This window comes from Hyperolius riggenbachi, chromosome 4, assembly GCF_040937935.1.
Source record: "Hyperolius riggenbachi isolate aHypRig1 chromosome 4, aHypRig1.pri, whole genome shotgun sequence".
NCBI classification, from domain to species: domain Eukaryota; kingdom Metazoa; phylum Chordata; class Amphibia; order Anura; family Hyperoliidae; genus Hyperolius; species Hyperolius riggenbachi.
The window spans coordinates 104,301,545-104,323,596 of record NC_090649.1 but is presented as its reverse complement, the minus strand read 5'-3'; the positions used below and the strand labels follow the sequence as shown (position 1 = coordinate 104,323,596).

The 22,052-nt window shown below is 40.3% G+C and overlaps 1 protein-coding gene across 1 annotated transcript in view; it reads left to right on the top strand.

Annotated features, from left to right (window-relative positions):
* Positions 1 to 22,052, top strand: part of SNTG2 (syntrophin gamma 2) — a 522,646-nt gene that overhangs the window by 472,915 nt on the left and 27,679 nt on the right. Inside the window, exon 15 of the mRNA XM_068279105.1 lies at positions 15,771 to 15,863. Coding sequence (XP_068135206.1) covers positions 15,771 to 15,863 — 93 coding nt within the window. The remainder of the gene's footprint in view (positions 1 to 15,770; positions 15,864 to 22,052) is intronic.

Genomic DNA, 22,052 nt, shown 5'->3' with positions numbered 1-22,052 from the left:
CAGTGTGGAGCACTGTATGTCTGATGAAGTTATGTTTGAAGGATGAAGCAATATCATGTCAGGGACAGGCTGAGGCCAGGACAGACAGCAGAGAGGTTCAACACGAAATACCAGCCAAGGGTTGGTGCAGGCACCAAACGAGCATAGTCAGGAACCTAAGCCAAAAATCAACACAGGAAGCGTAAAGGAAGTAATAGGCTGTGTCAATAACAAGGATCAATGAGTAACATTTGCACAGGGAACTTGTGAATCACCCAGAGCTGTCAGAACGATCAGCAGTGTGTGCAGATCGAGGTAGCCTTTTATATGGCAGAATCCTTTGTTTTGGAGCAAACGATGTACTGCATGTGCAACTGAGCATGCGAACAGTGTGCACGTCAGTATGGTGTAACACCGTAAAGCCATATGCTCTTAAGCCAAGGAAATAAAGCCACAACCCGTCTCGCACACATGAAGAGCATGCCGGCGGGATAAAGCGTATGACATTTTGTTTATTTATTTTATGAGTGGAGAGTAGTTACACCCCTCACTGGCTCTTGATTGCTGTCTTAGGCCTTTTAACTCGAACTGTTGTTACTTCCGAAGACTTTCAGAATGGCAAAGTACAGAAACAAAGTAGGGACATGTTAATCCAGTATCGTCATTATTTTGTTTTCCCCTTCCTGCTGCATTGTCACAGTGTCTGTGATTTAAGCAACAATTAACATCTACAGAGCTACTGGACCTTTACATTTAACTTTATAATTCAATTACTGAAAAATGCAATTTAGGCTGCCTGTAATTAAGTTTAACACAAGATTACCGAGGGAACGAGATTTTGTTTTAAACTGAACAATGTCATGCTATCTGCTTTGGTGAAGATTGTTCTCTTATTTATATCTCTTAAGTCACAATGGCTTTATTTTCACCATGCTGAAATTTTTAAGCTCATTCAAGCTTAAAATCAATGTAGAGAGTTTTATTTTTTTAATTTGCTTTTTCTTCATTAATTTGGTTAGCAGTCAAAAGTATTTGTTTCTTTCTTTTTTATTTTTGTGCAGAAAATGCAATGTAAATATTTTAGGGGAGAGTGTTTAGGATGTTCATGTAATGTAGAGTGTTATTTTTTCTTTATTTGTTCATTAGAATTATCATTAAGATTAATTAAGATTATTAAGATCATTAAGCAATTTTTAATCTGGAAAATATTACACCTGGTAATATTCGTATGTCAAAAAGTTTTTTTAAACATACCAAGTTTATTGAGAGTTCAGCAGCAAGAAAAAAGTACAAAATACAGGTGACACCCTATAGAGAGTGTATAGAGATAACATACATCATTTAGCCAGAGGCATTCAACACATCAGGATAAAATACAGACACTCATTACAGGGAAAGCTTAAAAACTTATGAAGTAACTTAATAACAACAAACTTGGCATGTTAACAGTAGAGTAGCAGTTTTCGGATAATCAATAATTTCAACGAAGAACATTAAAACTTTTCAGTGCAACATAGCGCCATTTACCAAGGGACAAGCAAAAAAGAACCTGTCCAGGTAGGAAAATAGCGGGAGGCATTTTGCTTGGCGGTATCCGATCTCAGAAAGTGTAGATAGTTCATAAGTTTAAAAAGTGATTGGGCATGCTCAGGTTTTGGTATATCTGGAGTTAATTCACTCAAACCATATATTTTCGAATTTGGCAGAGGCATTTCTATGCTGATATATGGCCTTACGGTATGGTAGCACCATATTGACAGATTTAATCCAATCTGTGCAAGTGGGAACCATGGGTGTTATCCAGTTTTTAGTAAGCTGTTTACGAGCCAGGTGTAGGACTTCTAATGCAAATTGTTTGTGATATTTACTAGGTAGGGTAACTGAAAAAAAATACTTAAAAGACATGTTTTAGCATCACAAACAAGAGGGCATCCCATGTGGTCATTCAAAAATCTGATTATCTGCTTCCAAAAAGTGTTTACTCGTGGGCATGACCATATCATGTGTATAAAAGTACCTTTGCCATGTCAACATTTAGGGCAGAAATCATCAGCGCCTGGTTTGAATTTAGATAACCTTACGGGAGTGTAAAAATTGGTGTCAGCAATAGCTTTTCTGATTACTGGTGATCTGCAGTATCACCACTAATACAGATGCTATATCTGATTATATGGTGATCTGCAGAATCACCAATAATGCTGATATAGCGTCACCAATGTACTTTGATATGTGTAGGGTGTTTGGTGTAACAGTAATACAAAGAGCACCGGCAAAATATCAGGATCCCCTGAGGAGCAGGAGACTCTGACTGCATCAATGTAATACACCAAAATGATTCAGATACTACTGCAGCCAAGGATCTCAAATGCTAGGAGATCACGGTCTGCAAGGAGATTGAATCACCTGAGTGTGAGAGGTGTTTCAGACCTTACTGCAGAAGTATATTCCTGAGGAGCAGGAATAACAAGAACCCCTCAGCTTGGGCTAGACCCAGTGCTGAGGGTAGAGTAGTCAGGCAGGCAGATTCGGTAACACACGGACAGAGGCAGTACAGGAGCAAGAGCAAGATCAGAGTAGTGTCACAGGCAGAGGTCAGCAACTAGATCAGATAGGCAACGGCACAGAATCAGAAGACAGGAGAGTACTCAGGCAAGCAAGAGGTCATAACAAATAATACAGTTCAATAGTACTTTAAGCTATCAAGGAATTTGACTAAGTGTGGATCCCCAGCTCCTGCTGGTTCTAGCACACTGTGGGATCTGACTCAGGTCTGAGAGCTAACACATATAGTATTTGCAACAGCAGACAAGGATCAACTGCCCTGCGACACAGGCGCTGTGCTTGGAAATGACTGTGCAGTGGAAACCACCGGCTGAGATGCAGAGACCGCCGCTATGTTGCTTACTGCGGCGGCAGTACTTCTGCTAGCCCTTACACCTTCCTTATAAACTAACCTACCCACATAGCTATTATTGTTGGGGGGAGCACTTTGCGAGGGGATGAGAGGTGGCAAAGCCTTTGTTGATGGATAAGGGTCTCTTTCTCCCACCCATATACTGCAGAAAAATGTGAGTACAGAAAGGGAACCCATGTCGCTATGTGGTTTCACCCTTATTCATTAAGACCACAATGCATCACTTTGCAACAATGGGAAAAGCCACAAAAATAATATACAGAGGCAAATAGTGGTATAAAAACTCACATGAAGAAAACCAAAGGGATTACTCAGCAGGCAATTGCGATGTAATGGAATGGCAAGAATGCACAGCTAGGCAATGGCTCAATGAGGCTGCAAGAGCTCAATTAGAGATTACAAGAACACAAATGAAAAGAAGAAATACGAACACAGTCAAGGGATTCATGACAAGGGACATCAATTAAATTTATTTGTATTTATGTCTTCTTTCTTTAAAATAAAATCATTCTTTTAGACATTATTAAAGGCGCTTCCTCCAAACAGCTGATTACTCTTTTATACAGTGAACTTATCACGCCTGGTGTTTCTCATCGTATTTATCAGAAACGCACTTTCTGGAATAGGGAAATAGGTGATGTTTCCGAAGATAATTGGGATGATGCCCTTTCCAGTGTTGTTAAGTTCTCTCCACACCTACCTGATCGTTTACTATATTTATATATACTCCATAGAGCCTTCCTTACTCCCTGTAAGGGCTAGCAGAAGTACCGCCGCCGCGGTAAGCAACATGGCGGCGGTCTCTGCATCTCAGCCGGCGGTTTCCACCGCACAGTCATTTCCCAGCACAGCGCCTGTGTTGCAGGGCAGCAGGGACACCGCCACCGTGGCAGGCGACATGGCGGCGGTTCCCGCAACCCAGCCGGCAGACTTTAACACACATTCACATTCTGACATTGTGCATAGACTCTCTGACACACAGCGCGCGCAAGGCGACAGGACCTTTATGCAGGTAGAAAGGCAGTCAGCTGACCAGCCGGTCAGCTGACTCCAGCCGCCCTTCTGATTGGTTGAGTGAATGGGGTGGAGCTAAGGAGTGCTCCAATTATATATAGACCCTGCCTGTCAGTTGATCCTTGTCTGCTGTTGTGAATACTATATGTGTTAGCTCTCAGACCTGAGTCAGATCCCACAGTGTGCTAGAACCAGCAGGAGCTGGGGATCCACACTTAGTCAGATTCCTTGATAGCTTAAAGTACTATTGAACTATATTATTTGTTATGACCTCTTGCTTGCCTGAGTACTCTCCTGTCTTCTGATTCTGTGCCGTTGCCCTTTCTGATCTAGTTGCCGACCTCTGCCTGCGACACTACTCTGATCTTGCCTCTTGCTCCTGTACTGCCTCTGTCCGTGTGTTACAAATCTGCCTGCCTGACTACTCTACCCTCAGCACTGGGTCTAGCCCAGGCTGAGGGGTTCTTGTTATTCCCACTCTTCGGGAATATACTTCTGCAGTAAGGTCTGAAACACCTCTCACACTCAGGTGATTCAATCTCCTTGCAGACCGTGATCTCCTAGCATTTGAGATCCTTGGCTGCAGTAGTATCTGAATCATTCTGGTGTATTACATTGATGCAGTCAGAGTCTCCTGCTCCTCATGGGATCCTGATCTTTTGCCTGTGCTCTTTGTATTACTGTTGCACCAAACACCCTACACATATCAAAGTACCTTGGTGACGCTATATCAGCATTATTGGTGATTCTGCAGATCACCATATAATCAGATATAGCATCTGTATTAGTGGTGATACTGCAGATCACCAGTAATCAGTAAAGCTATTGCTGACACCAATCTTTACAGAAGGCCACTCATTTTCTATCCCTTTTTACCGCTGCCTACTTGCATGGCTGAACACAGGGTTGATTAGAAACTGTAATGGGGGTCTACACATATTTTTTTTCCAATTTGTTTTTTTCAGAAAATACTAAAAAATGCTGAAAATATGTATACAGATGTAAGGTTGCAAGAATGTTTTTATTAGCATTTGTTCTTAATAAAATACTTAGTTGTAAAAGACTCTACTGCTTGTTGCCCTTTCTAGTGAATACATTAAGCATTTATCCTTCAGTCTGACATTATGAATTGATGATCTCAATCAGCAAATTTTGATTACGTAAAATGTATGCTTATACGTAATTCGAATTTGTAAATTCAATTGATTTCGTTTAGTTATTCGTAATTTTGCCTAAAATTTGGTGTAATTTTTGTATCGACTTTGGCAGTGAATAGCAAAGCCCTGATAAATGGTAGTGACACCAAATTGCTACATATGTTAAGGAGAATAGTGGGTACAAGTCAAAAAAATAATTTTCCAAAAAGACCTTGTAGTTTTTGAGAAATTTGATTTTAAAAATGCTAAGAAAAATGTTTAAGCAAAAAAAGGATATGTTTAAAAACCATGTTTCTTTGCATACTTAAAATCATTCTTTTTAAAAAACTACAAGGTAATTTTCAAAAATAATTTTTTGGTAATTAAGTAATTTTGGTAACAATAGCATGTATGGGGGCTTTGCTATTGACTGCTAAAGTCGGCATGAAATTGCGGGAAAATAACGCAAAATTATTAAATATAACTATGACATACTAAATGAATTACGATTTTTTTCAGAAATTTTGCATTACGATTACGATATGTAATTGCAAATTTTGATGCAATATTTCTTCCCACCACTGCTTATGGTCCTCTTTTTAATGCAAGCTATATTCCTACAGAGGAGAGGGGATGTATTTACACCCTCTGTGCTTGTATGATTATGGAATAAATAATCTATAGACACAGAATATGTGGTACTTGAAGTTTTTGTCCATTTTCTGTCACTGTAACTCATTATATATTGTTTACCATCAATATGTTTTGTACAATATCTGTACTTTTGTACAACATTGTCTGTATTGTTTTCTACCTTTGTATGTTTTTACGCTGATCAGCACCAAGCAAGATGATGGTGCTATAAAAATCAATGTGTCACATATACCATTAGCCATTATTTACCCATACAACCTACATATCCATCATGAGGCCATGTAACAAGTGTTTAGATTCTGCCCCTTAAAATGCACAGCCATTATATGCCCAAATAATGTTTGTAGGTTCTTTTCATGTCCTATTCTTTCCCAATGAAATTAAAGCTTACTGGACTGAGAAGAGTTAATAAAGCATGAGCACAAATTTTGCATAATCCAAATTTTTTATCGTAATTTGCAACTACGATTCAAAATTGGAAGGCAAAATTTCAGAAAAGCTTTTAATTAATTTGGCATGAAAATGTAATTTATACCAAATTTAGGGGTTTATAGCAAAAACCCCATACAAGCTATCGTCTTCAAAATTTCTATGCTAAAAAGAATAGTGGAAACAAGTAAAAAAAAAATTACAAAAAGACCTTGTAGTTTTTGAGAAAAATAGATTTGATTGTTATTTTTCTGAGTTTAAAAACAATTTTTCCTGTGGATTTTCCAAATCAATTTTCTCAAAAACGACTTGCCACTTGCTACTTCGTCATTAGGTATAGGGGTAATTTTCATGCTCAGTTGTATGGCTCTGCTGCGAGCCATTAAAGCTGCAGAGCACAACATTGTAAAAAACAGCCTGGTCACTGGGGGGGGGGGGGGTGTAAGCCTGCGGTCCTCAAGTGGTTAAAAGACAACTGTAGCAAAGGGCTAAGGAGGCTGCCATATTTATTTCCTGTTAAACAATACCAGTTGCATGGCAGCAAACCTGACCTATTCGGCTACAGTAGTGTCTGAATAACACTAGAAACAAGCATGAGGCTAATCTTGTATGTATGTAATAATGTCAGAAACATCTGATCTGCTGTATGCTTGTTCAAGACAAGACAAGACAAATAACCTTTATATCGCGCTTTTCTCCTGGCAGACTCAAAGCACCAGAGCTGCAGCCACTAGGACACGCTCTATAGGCAGCAGCAGTGTTAGGGAGACTTGCCTAAGGTCTCCTACTGAATAGGTGCTGGCTTACTGAACAGGCAGAGGAAAGATTCAAACCCTGGTCTCCTGCATCAGAGGCAGAGCCCTTAACCATTACACCATACGGCCACCTCAGAGTTCAGAGTCTATGGCTAAAAGTATTAGAGGCAGATGATCAGGATAGCCAGGCAACTGGTATTGCTGAAAAGGAAATAAGTATGGCAGCCTCCATAGCCCTCTTGCTACAGTTGTTATTTAAAGTACATAGCAGTTTTGTTGACAACAGCATTTATGGGGGCTTTGCTATTAGCCACTAAATTCGGCACAAAATTATGTGAAATTACGAATGGATGACACAAATTCATTTGACTTTCCAAATCGCCTATTGTGGCTAATAGCCATCTTGCCGGCATGATATAGACATATCGCAGAAGTATAAAAATGTTTACATTTAGCAATCCAGGATTTAGAGGCATGCTGAGCTTCATATTCAGGGCCAGATTTATACTCTTTACCGCCCTAGGCCACTGTCACCAGCCGCCCCTCTTCAGTATAGGTAGCGAGATGACCCCTCCCCTCTTCCCTCCAGTATTGATAGCCAGATGACCCCCCCCCTTCCCTCTAATACAGGTAGCCTGATGACCCCCTCAGTATAGGTAGCCAGAAGACCCCTCCTCGCTTTCCCTCCAGTATTGATAGCCAGATGACCCCCCCCCCCCTTTCCTCCAGTATAGGTAGCCAGAAGACCCCTCCCCGCTTTCCCTCCAGTATTGATAGCCAGATGACCCCCCCCCTTTCCTCCAGTATAGGTAGCCAGAAGACCCCTCCCCGCTTTCCCTCCAGTATAGGTAGCTAAATGACTCCCTTAATCCCTCCTTTTCCCACCCCGTCCTTTTCAGTATAGGTAGCCAGTTTGCCTTCACACTGCAGCAGCCATTAGTGTCACTCATTTCTCCACTCATCTCCAGTGCAGAAGCTTCCTCTTCCTTTCCATCTCCACTGCTGCCCAAGTCCATAGCCGCCAGCCACAATGCAAACCTGCACAGAGAGCAAGGTGGCTGCTGCACAGGCGGCTAGCAGCAGAGTACTGATCTCCCTGCTGCACCAGTTTAGCCTGCTGCTTTGGTGCCCTTGCTCCTTTGGTGCCCTAGGCCAGAATTCCTCAACCCTGTCCTCAAGGCCCACCAACAGTACATGTTTTGCAGAAAACCACAAACATGCACAGGTGAGGTAATTAGTGTCTCAGCAGAGCTGATTAACTACTTCTGTGGTTTTCTGCAAAACATGCACTGTTGGTGGGCCTTGAGGAAAGGGTTGGGGAACACTGCCCTAGGCCATGGCCTAGGTGCCCTTGGCCTAAATTCAGCCCTGTTCATATTGCAGAGTTTTGGCACAGTATTGACCTGGGGAAGTGAGCGTTTGTCACACAAAACGCTTTGTCTTAATGGTGCAATAAACTAGTCTTTTTAACAAAAACTCTAGACATCTTATTGAGGTAAGACACCTCTTAAAGGGAAGGTTCAGGGAGGGGATTCAAAAAATAAAAATAAATTTCCACTTACCTGGGGCTTCCTCCAGCCCGTGGCAGGCAGGAGGTGCCCTCGCCGCCGCTCCGCAGGCTCCCGGTGGTCTCCGGTGCCCGACCCGACCTGGCCAGGCCGGCTGCCAGGTCGGGCTCTTCTGCGCTCCATTTCCTGGGACTTCTGCGTCCCACGACGGCGCGCTGATGTCATCGGACGTCCGCCGGGCTGTACTGCGCATGTTTACTTAATTGTATCAAGTGAGGAATGTGACATATTCTCTGACTGTGGAGATGCTCCTGGACACAGACAGAAACTCAAAGCATTTCTGCCTTAAATACATAATGAATAAAACCAGTTATTAATAAAATGCAAAGTCAGCTCTCAAAGTAAAAAACTGTACTTTTGGGAACTCGTAATTTCTAAATGAATAATAATACTTATGCACACATGCAAATATGATAACCGTATGGCATATAAAACAGTAGGAAAACATGTTTTTATTGAATATTATGAGAGGATTTTATATCGCTTTAACCTTCTTTTTAAATCTCTGATAAAATGTATGCATTTAATTCAACTTTATGTTTGGGGGAATTGAAAACATTATAGTTAACACCTCCCATGCACACATTTGACTCATTTGAAGTTAGTTCTCCTTATTAGAGTAAGAACGTAATGCCAGTTTTTATCAGCAGTGAAAATGTGATCATTCTTACATCCTATTTTTATTTTTAAACTAAACTGGCCTGAGTGCTTTCCCAGAATCCTTTGTGGGTTGAACATGATGTGCTCTGGACATTCTGGCAACAAGAGGAAACTCTCACAGGACAATCATTTAACAGCTGTTTATGTTAACATATCAAAAGAGTACATAAATAATGTAATGTTATGAGCGGGGACATGAGCTTCTGATACTAATTATTCACTGATGTACATCTACACCAGCACTAATGAAAATAGATGATATCAAAGACCAGGAAACCCTTCACTTCATCTATATAGGTTAACCAATGTATGCTTTTAATCACTGATGTAGGATCAGTGTTCAATATTCATGGTTTCCAAATTGCCCGAACATAGAGTTCTGTGATTTTAGCTCATCAGCTGGAGGAGTTTGATAGATTACATGCCATGGTGAAATTAACAGAGCATTTTAACACATTCCAAAAATAACCATTTAGATCAGAGCTTTGAGCCAGTACATCCCCTCTACCTCTTCTTTGATGAGGCGTTTGAAGATGGTTGTCAAATTTTACGCTTCTTCATATACCGATTAAATCTTTTTTTTTTTTTTTGAGGGGGAGATCTTAAAAAATTTAAATGCTATCCTAAAACATGGACATGTCTTTCATATTTCATATGTTATGTTTAAAGTCAACATGCATCAAACTGTGCTACATAATGAGGAGACAGAGAATGGATATATCAAGATTATATCAATGAAAACTACATAGCAAAATAATCAGTGGTTTGAGAGTTATGCTAACCTAAAAGGCAAGGTCCATCTTAGCCCCACCCCTTCTGCCTCCCAAATTATGGATGGTCAGAAATGCTCTTTTCCGATTGCATGAAAATCCCAATTTCCGCCAATGGCAATTTCCGATTTCCGTTTTTCTGATTTCCGATTTTCTGATTTCCGATTTTCTGATTTCCGATTTTCTGATTTTTGTTATCCAATTTCCAATTCTCAGTTTTTCTAATTTCCCAATTTCTGAGGAGTATTTTATTTATCACTCTTTCTGCATCAGAGAATGCAAAAAGTGACAAAAAAATTGGAAATGGGAAAAACAGAAACTTGTGATTGGTTTAAAATTACCGGGGTAATTTGATTTTTGCAGAAAAATTCAGCATTTTCCGATTGGTCCAATGCTCCCAGTTCTGTGATTGAGCTAAAATTACAGAGTTGCAATAAATCAGATTGCCGCAGAATTCCGATTTCCGATCGGAAATGCCGATTTCCGATCGGAAATGCAGAAATTTTAATTTTGCAGAATCTGAATGAGCATTCCTATCCCAAATTTTCTTGTTGGCTCTTTATTTTGTTATGGCATCACAGACCAGTAGGAAAGTTAAGGGTCTGAGCTTAGTTTCCTTTCACCTTTTTCTGATTTCATAAACTCGTGTGTCTTGAACAAAGTTGGCTTCTTGGTGTTTAAAAAGATTCTGTCACAAGCAAAAATCAAATGAACCTGGGTTCCGACTCTTAAACTGCTATTCCAGTAATGACTGTTCAGTGATGGCTCTGCTGTTATTTGTACTTATTTTTTGAGGCACTGAGTTCTATGGCATGTCTGAGCTCATCACATTCATATAACACATTTCAAATGTATCTGTGAAAAAAATAAGAAGCCTAATTATAGTGGGAGAAGACCTGCTGTTTTAAGACTACGCTCTCTTTTATTTTTAATGCGATTCAAATTAAACCGTGAGACATCTCAAAAGAATACACTCATTAACAAAAACATAACAATTAAGAAAATACTAATATGGTCCCTGTTCAAAAGTTTTCATTCCCTTAGTTCTTAATATTTTGTTCCCCCCCACCAGCATCAATGACAGCTTATAGTCTTTTTTTCTTAGTAAGGAACGAGGGACTTAATTTACTCGGATAGTAAAGCTGCCCATTTTTCTTGGCAAAAAGCCTTTACATTCTTGGGCTGTCTTGCATGAACTGGAGTTCTCCCCAAAATAGCTCAATGATACAGAGGTCAGGAGATTGTAATGGACACTCCAGAGCCTTTACTTTTTTCTTCTGTATTCAATGATTTTTACGTTGTATTTGGGATCATTGTCATGTTAGAAAGTCCCAGTGCATCCCACCTGCAGCTTCTAGGCTAATGAGTACAAGTTGTCTTCCACTATTCTTTGATAACATGCTGCATTTATCTTGCCATCAACTCTGACCTAATTCCCTGTGTTGCAGCTCACACACCCACAAAATGCCTAGAGATCCACCTCCATGCTTCACAGTAGGCAGGGGCCCATCTGGGTAAAACAGTGAGTATGGCAAACACTAAAATTGTGCCCCCCAACACTTACCCACACCCCCAACACACACAAAAATAGGCCCATTTCCTTTCCCCTCCTCCTCCATACAGATAGCCCTCTCTCCTTCTACCTGTGCTGCACGCTGCTAAAATCCGCCACTCAAAACAGTCCCCCCTCCTTCTGTCCCATGCTGTGTGCTGCCGCTGTTAAAATGTATGTATGGGGCCAACGCTCAATACAGTTCCCCCCCATGCTGCACACTGCTAAAACACTGACCTCAAATCAGCGATGACCAGGAGACAGGACTGGAGATCGGCGCATAGTAGCCATGTGGTGAACTTCAAATGCAGGAGTGACCGATGATGTCACTTCCTGCATTTGAGGTTCACCATGCGGCTGCTATGCACCGATCTCATGTCCTGTCTTTTGGACACTGCTAATCTCAGGTCTGTTAGTGTTTTAGCGGTGGCAGCATGGGAGAGAAGGAGGAAGAGAGGTGGACTTGTATTGAGCAGTGGCTCAATACATGCATTTTAGCATCACACCGCACGGAGAGGAGAAGGGGGCGACTGTTTTGAGCGTTGGCTCAATAAATACATTTTATCGATGAGCAGCACAGGGAGCAGGGGGGTACAGTCATGGCACCCACGGGTGCTGTTGCACCCATGGCACTAGCCATACCAGCACCGCTATAGATATGCCACTTACAGTATGGGTGATGTACTTTTCCTAATACAATCTGTATTTCACTTTTCTAGCATCTAATTTACTATATCTATCCTTCCCCTAGTGCCTCCTGGCCAATCACACCTACCCACCTGCCTTGAGCAAAAGGGCTCTGTCCTTTGCCCATACCCCAATACCAAGCCTAAGGGCTCATTCACACTGAGGCATTTTTTCTGGCGTTTTCCACTAATTTATGAATTGCCAGCGATCGCTGGCACATTGAAAAGTGCAAGTGTAATTAAAAGTATATTGCAGTGATCTCACTGTAGCGATAGCCGGCTTTTCACACTTTGTAGTAACTGAAAACGTGGTGCGTGCAGCACGTTTTTGCAATTTTTGAGTGATCACGATTGAAATAACGCAAATCTTGATTGTTCAAAAGTCATAAAAATGTTCAGTAAAAATACACAAACAATCGTGAAAAAAAAAAAACAGTCGCAAAACTTTAGCAGTTTTGCTAATATTTTGCGATCCCCAGTGTGAATGGGGCCCAAATTGCTGAAGCTGTTCTATTCCATTAAACGCTATGTAGATTTGAAATATATTTATAGGGTTAGATCCATCAGATAGCACCTTTCCTGTTATACAGAAAACTAGACATTAGCTGCATGGATTCACTTGTTTACTCTAAACATGCAGAAAAAGGATAACATGGGAGATGTTGACCGCTATCAGCCGAATTACCGCTTGCTGCTATTTTTTATTAAAAATTAAAGCACCCCCCCCTCCATTCTGTTTCGTATGCTTGTATGAATAGTCCCGACTGCAAAAATCACCCTTGTTACAAAAGCATATTTGTGCTTCAATCGTTGCTTTTATGACCCATCTGTGAACAAAAGGCTCACTCCTCCTTGCTCAACAATACACAAAGGCGTGTTCTGCAATTCTTATAATATGCATGATAATTATAAGTGCTGTCATGAAATCACACTTCTTAGAAACTTTCTAGCAGGTTAATTTGACAATCATTTCATTATGCTGGAAATGTGCTGAGGTTGCAGAACTCTGTGCACTTTGTCAGGCATTAGTCACAGAGTTGTAACACATTTATGAGCGCTTGCTGTAGCAGTCCCCTTGATGTAATACATTATCCTCGTATTGTTAGCGCTGTAAATCTTCAGCACTTAAATAATAACTCACAAGTCACAACATTATTAGTATGCCTTTTCAAACCCCGGGCAGTAAATCTGCTAAGCACGTTCAATTCTTTCTGTTGTGTGCAAGAGAAGCCCTGACATGATTATCTGTTTCCAAAAATGTTTATTATGGTTCCAATTAATATTTAGAGTGTGTAGTAGATAGAAGAGGACATGGTATATATTCTGTTTACACAAACCGCTCGCAAGGCATTCGATAAAAAGACACAATTCCCTGCCGAGGTTGCAGTAATTACAAAGTCAATAATGAGTTATAATTACTGAGTGTGGAATGAATGTATATTGTAAGCTGGAGAGCATGTGTGAGCTGATATGTTTGCTAAATACAAACTTACCTGAGGAAATTGAATCAAACACCGTATTTGCACATTTTGTTAATATAGTTTGAAATTCGGCATCTAGTAAAGGCCCAAAAGACTGTAGAATCCATTTGTCACAAGTGAGTAGAATGGTTGTTAAATTGAAATAAATAAGGTATACAGCTCTGGAAATAAAAAAAAAACAAAAAAAAAAACAGTCTCCCTCCTTGAGACTTCCACCTTCTAAGATGGGTGTGTGGGTGAGTTGCTGCTTACCATTCCCTCCAATCAGGCAGATGGAAGGGACATCTCACTGTGGCTGCCTGCCAGCAGCGGTTGATGGTGGCTTGTGAGTGGGAGGCTTTAACACTCCTGGCAGGCATGGAGATTTTTTTCAAACATTCCCCATAATGCATATTGGAAGGTGTAGTATGTAGATATGAGTAAATTTCCCACTGGGGAGATGTACGCACTACAGTTCCCAGCATGCATTGTGGCACGCATCTCCCAGCATGCATTGTGGCACACATCTCCTGGCATGCATTGCGGCCAGAAGCAAGATCACCGGCAGATTCTTTGATGGCAACTTTCACAGTTATGGGGGCTAGATGAGTAGCTCACCATTAGGTAAGTACTTCCCCTAATCCCTGGCTACCCAATGGCATACTGTGTTAGGTACCTCCCTTATGGGGAGGTTAATTGTAAAAAAAGTGTACTGGTGCTCAGTGCTTCTTAACCCTTTCCACTCGTATGTCCTGCATAGCGGGACATCGCAAATTTCCCGTTGCACTCGTATGGGATATAATTTCAGCGGCGGTTTTCAGGCACATCTGCGGGGGGCAAAGTCCGATCTCTGTCCAATTGTATAGTGGGCATTTAAAAGTACATGCCCACACAGGGGGTACCCCCCTGCCCCAAACCGGAAGTGCACAATCAGCGCTACCAGGAAGTGACCAATGCATTGAATTTTCCTTGCATTTTCCTTGCATATTATTTGCAGATTCCTTGCTGATTACTTTATGCAGATTCCTTTCTGCAGATTCCATGCAGATTTCTTGTAGATTGCTTGCAATGTTGCCTAGAGGATCAATGGCATCCTATGCAATGGACGTGGAGGAGCTTCTAAATAGTATTCAGCATTTCATTGCTCTAATTCCCAATCGAAATACCAAAGATTGCATCGTGTGTAGTGACATGAAGACACCGGGTGGCAGGCATAAAACCACCTATTATTGCGAAACTTGCTCACGCAATCCAGGATTACACTCAGGAAATTGCTGTAAAATTTTCCATACCCTGACTTTCTTCTCTGCTACCAGCCAACAGAAGATGCCAAACTGTCCAAATAAGGTATTAAATTAAATGTTATAATGTGTTCTTTAAAGGGAAGGTTCAAGCAAAAAAAAAAAAATGAGATTCACTTACCTGGGGCTTCTACCAGCCCCATGTAGCCATCCTGTGCCCTCGTAGTCACTCACTGCTGCTCCAGTTCCCCGCTGGCAGCTTTCTGACCTCGGAGGTCAGGGCCACATTGCATACATTTTTACGCATTCCAGCTAGTGCCGGAACAAAAATTTACGCGTTTCACCACTAACGCGTAAAAATGTATGTGTTAATGTTCCTGCACTAGCGGGAATGTGTAAAAATGTACGCAATTTGGCCCTGACCTCCGAGGTCAGAAAGCTGCCAGCGGGGGACTGGAGCAGCAGTGAGTGACTACGAGGGCACAGGATGGCTGCATGGGGCTGGTAGAAGCCCCAGGTAAGTGAATCTCATTTTTTTTTTTTGCTTGGACCTTCCCTTTAAAATAAGATACACCATGTTACTATGTTATGTTCCATGTTAAAATGGGAGAGAGAGTAAGAGGGAGAGCAGCCCCCTGTAGTCCATGGCCTTCCTTGGTATGAGCGGGAAAATTTAAAAAGCATTATTATTATTTTTTGATCATTGCAGCCTGGGATATAGGAATCAAGAATCACTTGATTAAATCCAAAGTGACTTAGTGGTTTGCATGCACACAGCTTGTTTACATAAGTGAATCTACAACTGGGAGTTTTCTTTTCAGCCCATTGTTTGCATTTTACCAAACAACTTTACTAGAAGTTATTCATAATCCTGCAAGCAGTTATTGAAATAATGATATTTCATTGTGCATTGTGCTATAACTATTTTTTTTTCTTCTTTATATCCTTCCAGTCCAAAACATATGTATGCAGCAGTCAAGGAGAAGTTGTCTGCTTCACTGTTGATTTTGTTTCTGGATTTACCTGCTTTGATAGCAAATCAAAGGTATGAAAATATGAGTGAATATCATTTGTGCTTACCTTAAAGAGAGACAGAAGCGGAAAAAAAATGATATAATGATTTGTGTGTGTAGTACAGCTAAGAAATAAAACATTAGGAGCTGAGACATAAGTCTAATATTGTTTCCAGTACAGGAAGAGTTAAGAAACTCCAGTTGTTATCTATGAAAAAGAGCCATTGAGCTCCCTTGTTATCTCAACTGTCAGTCGCTGTATTTTCTTTCTCTCCAGAGGACAGGTCAATAATTCACTGGCCTGCTCTGTAATATCATTTAGAATGAGTAGTGTATAAACTGCAAATAGAGAATGATGCAATGTTATAAAAAACACTATATAACTGAAAATAAAAATATAAAAATATTTTCTTTGCCAATAATGTTCTAGTAAATATCCGTACTACACAACCAATTCATTATATATATATATATATATATATATATACATATATATATATATATATATATATTTTTTTTTTTTTTTTTTTTTTTTTTTTTTTGCTTCAGTGTCTCTTTAATGTGGTGTAAAATTGAGGCCAGGTTTATCCACCTAGACTGTTTGCTGCCATGATGTCTTCTCTATCTCTATCTTCCTATTTTACATAGAATATTTACAAGTTTTATTTAAATACAAAAAAAATGTATAGACATTATCAAAAGTTCATTAACATTCTTCAGAAAATAAGCTAACTGCTGGAGAACATCATCACAGGTTCCGAGGCCTTCACCACAAACAGCCAGTTCATCTCCTTACCCCCTTTCTCTACCTTGACAGTCTAAGCCTAACCTCCTCTTCCCTCGAGATCAATGCAGTGCAAGACAAATGCAACCACCAGTAAAGATTGCAGAGGAATAACTGCCACCACTTGAGGTAGTAAGGATCCTCAATGGTCAGGCCCTGTGAATTAGGAAGTGGCCCTCTAACAAGAGAACTAGACTAAAAAACAGAAGGTGCGCTAAACACTAAAACTGGTGGATGGAGGCGCCAAAAGAAAAGTATAAAGTTCAAAATTCTATTTATTTAAGAAGGAGAGGTAGTGGTAGACTAACCTCTACTGTAGATAAATAGCATATACAGCTTAGTAATCTTCAAAGAGATTTATTACAAAAATTAGGGTTTAGATAACGGTTGTAGGTTTTACCCAATTCCTCAGGTCAATGAAACCCAGTGCCAAGGGGCTAAGATGAAAGAGACTGGAGGGCCTTCAAAACGTTTGGGTAAAATCTGTGAAACGCATTGTCTGTCCAGACAGAGCTTTACTGTCTGGGCAGAATCTCCTGATGGAAAATTCAAGGCTGCTTGTCTTTTGTAATGTTTTTTTGGCAATAGATTATATGTAGTGTTATAAAAGCAGTGTATAAAGGCATACTTGTAAAATCAGTGAAAGGTCAGCTTCGACCCATAACAACCCTGTTGGTATACTTCTACAGTATGCTTAAGGCCTAATTCTAAGAATATATTTTATCTAATTTCTTTCCCCTCTTAAATTGGCCTTGTGATCCTCAACTGTGGGGTCATGTGACCCCAATATATAGGTTAACAGCCATGAGCTTCAAATACAATCTGGATGCAATTACAATCACTCCCTCTCTCACAACCTCCAGTACCACATCTAAGATAATAACTTGACATTGCTGCCATCGCCTTTATGTTTTACCTTCAGCTATACTTTACAATCCTCAAAACACTGGAAGGACACTCAGGGGCTGTAACAACCATATCTGTAGAACCACTGTACAAATACTTTAGGAAGAACCCCTGAGGAGTGAGGAAACACTGTAGGGGTACCAGCTACTCATTCATACTTTTTTTAGATATAGGCCTCTGCACTCCATGGCAGGTGCTGTAGTGGCCGTACATGTTATATGAGGAAAGAGGCATGGTGACCACAATACTGCACTGTTATGGAAGGGATCATGGTGGCCACACTTGTTCTATGAACGTAAATGATGTGCCTCCAGGCCAGAGGGGTCACCATGCAGAAGGAAATATAAACATTTAGGGAGCCCCACCCCAATTTCACTGCATGCTTCATATCTAAGTTTCACCAAAGTGAGGGAGTTAGTGACATGAGTGCCGAACTCCCTCTCAATAGTGACAGTACGAAGATACAGCAATAAGATAGCAGCATGACACTAGCATATGGAAACCCAACTAGAAACCCCAGCATGACTTCGCTGGTTCCTATTGTGTCCATAAAAGTATAATGGAAGTGCTTTGGGGGAGTAGGCCATGAAAGTGTTGGAGTTCAAAATATGCATGAAACTATAATAGCTATAAAACTATATTTACCCATAAAATTCGTAATACTACACTTAACCTACTTTATAATAACACACATAGGGGCCATATGCACTAATTTATTAGTTTTTTTCTAGGAGATAATTTTTTCATATTCTTTTTTAAAATAACTTTTCAGCACTTTGGAATTAAAAAAGTACTAAAAACTAGATGAAAAAATACTGTCAAAATTATTTTGAGAATTTTCTCACTTCTGATGGTTCAAAGGGCATTTTATTGATTGTTGAAAATACTAAAACATTACTTTTTCACCTACTTTGTGGTACTTTTTCAGTTGCAAAGTGCTAAAAAGTTATTTTAAAGAGAAGTTGAAAAATTACTGTAATTCCTAGGTAATAATACAGGACAAAAATAACATTGCATATGGCCCAAAGTGAACTGAAGAAGGGCCATAGAGACCAAACACATTTCAACTGTGATTATGCAATAATCAAGAAAAATTGATAAATAAATTAATTTTGTTTTCTCTCAAATTTGATTAGTTTATCAAATGAGAGAGCCATAGCATGTAAATCTCCAAGTATCCCTGAAATGAAATAAGTCTCGGTTTTATATTTACCTGGGCCTTCCTCAAGCCCCCTTGAGGCCACTTGGTTCCTCGTTGTCTCCACAGGCGCTCCTGTCCCCTGCAGGATGGCAGGTACTCTGGTTGAGTCTCGCTTCATTGCACATGTGTGGCCGGGAGCATTCGGCGCCTTCACCGAGGAGTGGCGCTTTGCCACTCATGTGCATGCGTGCTTCACCATTGAGCTCACATGGCTGGGTGCAACCTCGAGAATGTGATGGAGGAGCGTGCACGGCAGGGCTGCGCATACGCAGTGAAGTGTGACTCGGCCAGAGTACCGGGCCATCCTGCGGGGGACAGGAGCAGCTTGAAGAGATGGCAAGGCACCGAGCGGCCTCGGGGGGTGGGGGGGGATTTTGAAGGAAGCTCCAGGTAAGTGCTGAACCTGAGACTTCTTTTGTCTCAGGTTCCCTTTGATAACCAAAGTGAATCATTTTGAATTGATCAAAATGATTATTTTAGATTATTTTTCTATATTTTTGAAGTAGATAGTTTAAGAATATTAAAATGTGTACACATGTGGCCTGCATTAAGGTGGCCCAAACTTTATAGCTCTCATATGACCGTTTGACAAACTCTTATAATAAATACATGTAAGGAGTGATTTTTAAAGATAGGTTCACTTTAGAAATGACAGATTTTCTGTAATGAAGTAAGCATTTTTATTTAATGACAGGAAGGAAGGCATTATGGAATGCAATGATGAATAATGACACCATTTAATTTTTTAGAAGTATTATATTTTAACTATATTCCTATATCTATTAAATTGCTTCAGCAAGTCGGAAATCCAGGTCTACATAGGGTACTTTGTTCTAAATTCCTGACACCTTCAGCAGTAATTAGAGAAATCTTATCATGTTTTTAGTTTTCATCTGACTAAATCAAAAGTCTCCCATGGTTAATTTGTGCAGTGCAGACAAGTAGATTATAATGTCTTTATTAAAAACTTTAACTTTGATAAATTCTGGGCTGTTTTCAACTACCTTTCTAATATTTTACACCACCTTAGGCTTTAGGAAATAATGTCATCGAAAATTGCAACAATTTCAAGAATTCTTAAATGAAATCTAACAATTCCATACGCACACATTGAAAGAACAACACTGCTCTTGATCGCACTACAAGATAATACTTTTTGCTAAAATAATAAAAGTTGCTTCAGGCAATAACTGTAGAAAGACCACTTTCACACTTGATACATTCCGTTTTGGTACAATCTCAATAGGTCGCACCACGGTATAACTATACAGTGAGGCATACTTTACAATGAAAGTGTGCCTAACTTCCGGGTTAAATGCGCAAAATACGCAGCTACTCTTGTGTCATCTTGGCGGGAGCTGCTTTGGAGCGATCAGTGTGATAGCCCCAGAGGATTACCACTGCTTCTATGGTGAGGTGCGGTGATTTTGTGAAACATGACTCAATGGAACAGGGTGTGAAAGGGCCCTAAAACCTAAATTTCTTCATTAAGCATTACACATATAGGGGTTCAAACTGTGAAAATGTAATAATGATGTCCTCTGAAGTAAGTTTTCTTATTTTGATAAAATGTATGTTTTATAAATCATAAGCCTCCTGCTCACCCACCATATGCTGTATGTTCACCTGCCGCATATGTATATGTATGCTGCCAGTGAACTGGGCACAGTGGGAGCCGAATGATGGCTCACCCTGCTGCCGGTGGAGTAAAATACTACTACTAAAATATTCGCAACTCGGAGGGAAATGTAATTCAGGGTCCGGTGCCTGGAATTACCCCTACGCGCCCCACACAGTATAACGTTACTGCTAAGGGGCGCCTAGTTTTGGCACTGTGCGCTGAGCACCGTGCATCAAACCACCTACTTTGCACCTGCCCCATCCCCCCCCCCAAAAAAAAAAACAGGTGTTCTCACCAACATCATCACTTGATGAATATTTATGCAACACATATCATTACTGCAAATCTTTATGAAATTCAATTTTACTAAAAAGTACTCCATCATTTTAAGGGCTATTTGTCATTAGAGTGGCTGGATAGTGTAATGGTTAGGAGCTCTGTCTCTTGTCTGGAGACCAGGGTTCAAATCTCAGCCCTTCCTATTTCAGTAAGCCAGCACCTCCTATTTAATTAAGGAGTTCTTGGGTGAGACTTCCTGACACTGCTACTGCCTACTAATTGCACTCTGGTGGCTGAAGCTCAAGCACTTTGAGTCTTACAGGAGAAAAGTGTTATACAAATACTGGAATTATTATGGGCAGTTGGCTTTGGAAATGTTCATGTTCACTGTTGTCTGTTATAGTTCACTGGGTAAATTTCAAGAAGGACCAAGGACTGCATAATGTATTCAGCAGTGAAGTCACCAATCACATTAGGCTTCCAAGTTAGGTCCACTACATCACATGATGCAAGTAATCAACAATGGCGTAGCAATAGGGGTTGCAGAGGTCTTGACCGCACCAAGGTCCTTGGACTAGAGGGACCCCGTAGGGCCCACCCTCAGTCACAGTATTAGCTCTTTATTGGTCCTGTGCTGGTAATAATCACTTCTATAGATGCTGTGAATAATAATAATTATAAACAAGCTGTTCCCCATCCCCTTCTTGTACCTCTGACAATGTGTTGTCCTTAGCAGGTTTTGGTGCGCTGTATCAATTGTTATGTATAGAGTGGTTGGGGGGGGCAATGTAAAACTTGTACTGGGGCCCATAACTCCTTAGCTAAACCACTGTTAATCAGCAACATGGAAATAGAGACCATGTAGATTCTGTGACCAGACCAGAATTTGCAGAGAGCACTGGGAAAGACTTGAATCAGTCACTGATCCCAGCTTTTGTCCCACAGTTTTGTAAAGTGTATTACAACATCCCAGGGTTATCCACAGACTGTTATTCTTCCTTCAACAATATCCGTAAGAACTGATAATATCAACAATATTTACATTTGCCAGCTTGTAGCTATTAAAGAAGCTTGCCAGGAATGATTGAGGAGGCCCTAAAGTAGTAAATATGCTCAAAACCTCATAATGGGACTTTTGTGTATCTGTTCTGCTAAATGGGTCATTGTTGTGGATTTTTAAATAATTTGTATACTGAGTAAATTATGCTCAAATAAATAAAAATTGGGTGCCAAAATATAATTAGTTTTACCTAATGTCTATATCTATCTTCCTGTCAGCTTCTTGGCTGCCAATGGACCTGCAGAGTGGTTCATTAAGTCACAAGTGGCACTAAATAAAGCTCCCATGTGACCACCTCATTTGGATATTGGCCTCAATTCACTAAGCTTATCTCCTGTCTTTAATAACGTTTCTAGAGTTATCACCATGG